The 3572-nt window shown below is 41.9% G+C and overlaps 1 protein-coding gene across 1 annotated transcript; it reads left to right on the plus strand.

The window, feature by feature from the left end:
* Positions 1-352: 352 nt before the first annotated feature.
* LOC122639060 lies at positions 353-1315 on the plus strand. Its single transcript, XM_043831899.1, has 2 exons — positions 353-564; positions 673-1315. The coding sequence occupies exons 1-2, from the start codon at positions 353-355 to the stop codon at positions 1313-1315; spliced, it is 855 nt and encodes a 284-aa protein (XP_043687834.1).
* Positions 1316-3572: the final 2257 nt, after the last annotated feature.

Consider the following 3572-nt stretch of genomic DNA (forward strand, 5'->3'; position numbering starts at 1 on the left):
TTTCTTTCTTCCTCCCCATGATAAGGGCCAATCAGGGTCGGCCCGGCCCGACCCTGAGGGCGGGTCAGGGTTGGGTTTTTCTGGCCCTGAGTCAGGGTTGGGTCGGGCCTGGGCCCAGCTAAGGGGACTTAGGGTTGGGCTAGGGTTCTATAAAGCCCGGCCCAACCCGACCCTGTTGCAGCCCTAGTGACAACAAAGATATGACCCAAAAGATACAGATACGCACACGGACCAAGCTTACAGTGTATCTGGAATCTATATCTCCGCTTATAAAAAGCCCATAAGACTGGTTCCCAGTTGCAGATTTGCAGTAGTATTCTCTTCTTCACATTTCTGATTTCTCAACTCTTTGATGGCGCCCTTTGAAGTAGACTGGTCTGAGCTTCCAATGGAACTCTTAGGTTCAGTCCTACAACGTCTCTCCAACGTCGATATCATCCGTTTTGGTGCTCTCGGCACCTCATGGTACTCTGCTGCTTCTGATAAATCATACTCATCAGCGCCTCAACTTCCATGGCTGATGCTCCCTTACAAAGTAGGCCATGAAGGAAAAGAAACCCGCAAGTTCCTCAATCTCTCAGAAAATAAGATTTATCAGATCAAGTGCCCAAAAGAGATTCGACACAGCAGATGAGTTGGTTCCTCTTTCGGCTGGCTTGTTATCCTCGATAGATTCTGCCATGCTCTTCTCATGAACCCTTTTTCTGGTGCCATAATCCATCTCCCACCTACTGAAACGTTCCCTGATGTTTTAAGCGTTAACAGGTCTAAACCATCTGGTGAAATCGATAGTTACACGATTCGCCGACGTGAGCCTGATCGTGAATATTCAATCTCTGCTGCCAGATTAAGGGTTGCACTTATGAGTAAGGCCATTGTTACTGCAGATCCTTTGATTGATGACAATTACATGGTCGGGGCAATTGGGTTCTCTGGATTGGCTTTCTGTAAACCAGGAGCTGATTCATGGACCCAATTAGATCGAACAAACTTGCGGAACAGTTTTGAAGATGTTTTGTATTTTAATGGGCTGTTATATGTGCTTCATCGTAGAGGAGATATTGTGGCTTGGGATGTCATTGACCTTCCTCTTAATGAGTCAACAAAGGTTGCCCATCCATGTAGGATGTTTTTACTTAGACCTCCCCAGCCAATTGCGAATTGGTTTGTTAGGAAAAGGTATTTGGTGGAATCCTCAGGGGATCTGTTGCAAGTTCTTCTTTGGTTTCGAGAGAAGTGGGGACGGCATAATGTTTTTGATTCAGCTTCATGTAGTGTTTGCAGGTTTGATCAGAGTAGCAACACTTGGGTTTGAAGTTGAAAGTTTACGTGACCGTGTGTTGTTTTTGAGCCCTAATTGTGCTATTCCTTTATCAGCTCATAATTTTCCCGAGTGTAGAGAAAACTCTATCTATTTTGGTGAATACTTCTGGGAGGGATGGTTGGAATGTGATCCTAATGTGAGTCATCAGAATTTGGGTGTTTTTAACCTTGAAGAAAGGAGATTTGTAAGGTACTCCTTTTGTGCTTCGCAAAGGATCAAGCCACCACTAGTATGGGTAGTACCTAACTTTCGGTAGATGTAGTTTGTTCAATATTTTTGTTGCCAATAAACAAGATCAATTGCTTAGTTTGTCTTGAAGGATCTTTTTCGTAACTTTTTCCTGTAATTAAAAGTTTTGTAGTTTTTTTTTCTGTTTACATTATTTGTGCCTATGGCAACGATGGCATGCTTCTTGGAAACTGAAAGAGTCTGCTCTCAAACACCCAAGAAGAAACAATACGCTGGTTCTTGAGACAACTTAAGTCCAAGGCATGAAGATAGTTAATCTTGGACCTGACATCAAACTCAATAGCATTCCAAATCTAAATACGAGACCAGGAAGAAGAGGTCCATCTCCTCTAGTTTCTCTCCCACCATATATGGTAAATAGAAGCATAGAAAAGCATCTCCATTCACTTTCAAAGAAAGGGAAGGGTAAGTGAGAAGGCCAGCACTTGCAAATAATCACAACCAAAATTGTATTAGAAAAAAGGGCAGCAAAAGAAAAGATGATCAATATTTTCTTGAGAATTCACACAAAGACAACAAGTGGAAATGGAGATGTTTTTGCGAGAGAGGAATTCTTGAGTAGCAAGGAAACTAGTGAGAGCACGTCAGATGATGAAGCTATGCTAGGGTTTAGGGTATGGAGTTTATGGTACAGGGTTTAGGGAATAGGTATAGGGTTTAGGGTTTAGGATATAGGGCTTTGGGTTTAAGGTTTAGGGTTTAGGTTAAAGGGTTATGGAATAAGGTTAAGGGTTTAAGTTATAAGGTTTCGGGTTTAGGGTATAGGGTATAGGGTATAGGGTTTAGGTTATAGGGTACAAGGTTTAGGGTAGAGGGTTTGGGGTTTAGGGTTTAGGGTACAGGGTTTAGGGTTTAGGTTATAGAGTTTAGAATCTAGGGTTTAGGGTTTATGTTTTAGAGTATAGGGTTTAGGGTATAAGGTTTAGGGTATAAGGGTTAGGGTTTAGGGTATAGGGTTAGGGTATAGGTTTCATGGTATTGGGTTTAGGGTTTAAGGTTTAGGGTTGAGGTTATAGGGTATGTGGTATAGGGTATAGGATTTAGGGTTTGGGGTATAGGTTTTATGGTATTGGGTTTAGGGTTTAGGGTTTAGGGTTTAGGGTATAGGATTTAGGGTTAAGGTTATAGGGTATAAGGTTTAGAGTTTAGGGAATAGGGTATAGATTATAGGGTTTAGGGAATAGGTTTAGCATATAGGGTTTTGGGTTTAGGTTATAGGGTTTAGGGTTTAGCGTTTAGCATATAGGATATAGGGTATAGGGAATAGGGTTTAGGGTTTAGGAATGAACAAGAGACTGTGTGCACTCAATAGTTAGTTGTAGCTTTGTAAGGATGTTTACGTTCTATGACAGATTACACGCAACAAATAGCAACCGCAATGGCCCAGTCATACAACTGAAAATAGGCTTGTTTTGAGCAACTTATGCTCGTGGTTGTGACTCAACAACAACCTCAATAGTGGGGCCAACTCTGCATTGGCCAAGCTCCTTTCGTCTATAATTCTAGCACTACGGAAGGAGGAAATAGTCTGTCGGTTGACCAAACCAGGCATATCGGCACGTCATGCCAGCTGATTAATGGAAATGGATCTACTAGAGGTATTACACCTCCAGATCTAGGGGCTGCATCAGTGGTAAATTCAGCCTTGGCTGGAGGATACACGGTCATAGGAGGAAACCTTGCTGGACGAGTGGAGCAGCCCTAAGCCAGGGATAGGATCGAGAAGGATCAAGGAAGAAGAAGAACACTCAATCACAAGGTTGGAACTCGTAAGCTCCTTTGAAACGCTCCAATGGAGGTCAAAATTCAATATTATTCAAAATTCTTATTACCACTATTACAATAGGTGGTTATAAAGGATCCCTCAACCCAATCTCAATCCTAAACCTACGATTGAGATTAAGTCTAATTAAAACTGGAAAGTACAATAAGATTAACAATACTCTCCCAAACAAATTAAAATAAGAAACACAATCAACTTCAAACTAGGCATAGAATC

This window comes from Telopea speciosissima, chromosome 9, assembly GCF_018873765.1.
Source record: "Telopea speciosissima isolate NSW1024214 ecotype Mountain lineage chromosome 9, Tspe_v1, whole genome shotgun sequence".
Lineage (NCBI taxonomy): Eukaryota > Viridiplantae > Streptophyta > Magnoliopsida > Proteales > Proteaceae > Telopea > Telopea speciosissima.

Coding starts and splice junctions, on each gene's coding strand:
- LOC122639060 (XM_043831899.1), top strand. CDS start 353: ATGGCGCCCTTTGAAGTAGACTGGTCTGAGCTTCCAATGGAACTCTTA. Junction 565..672: donor GAAGGAAAAGAAACCCGCAA/GTTCCTCAATCT, acceptor TATCCTCGATAG/ATTCTGCCATGCTCTTCTCA.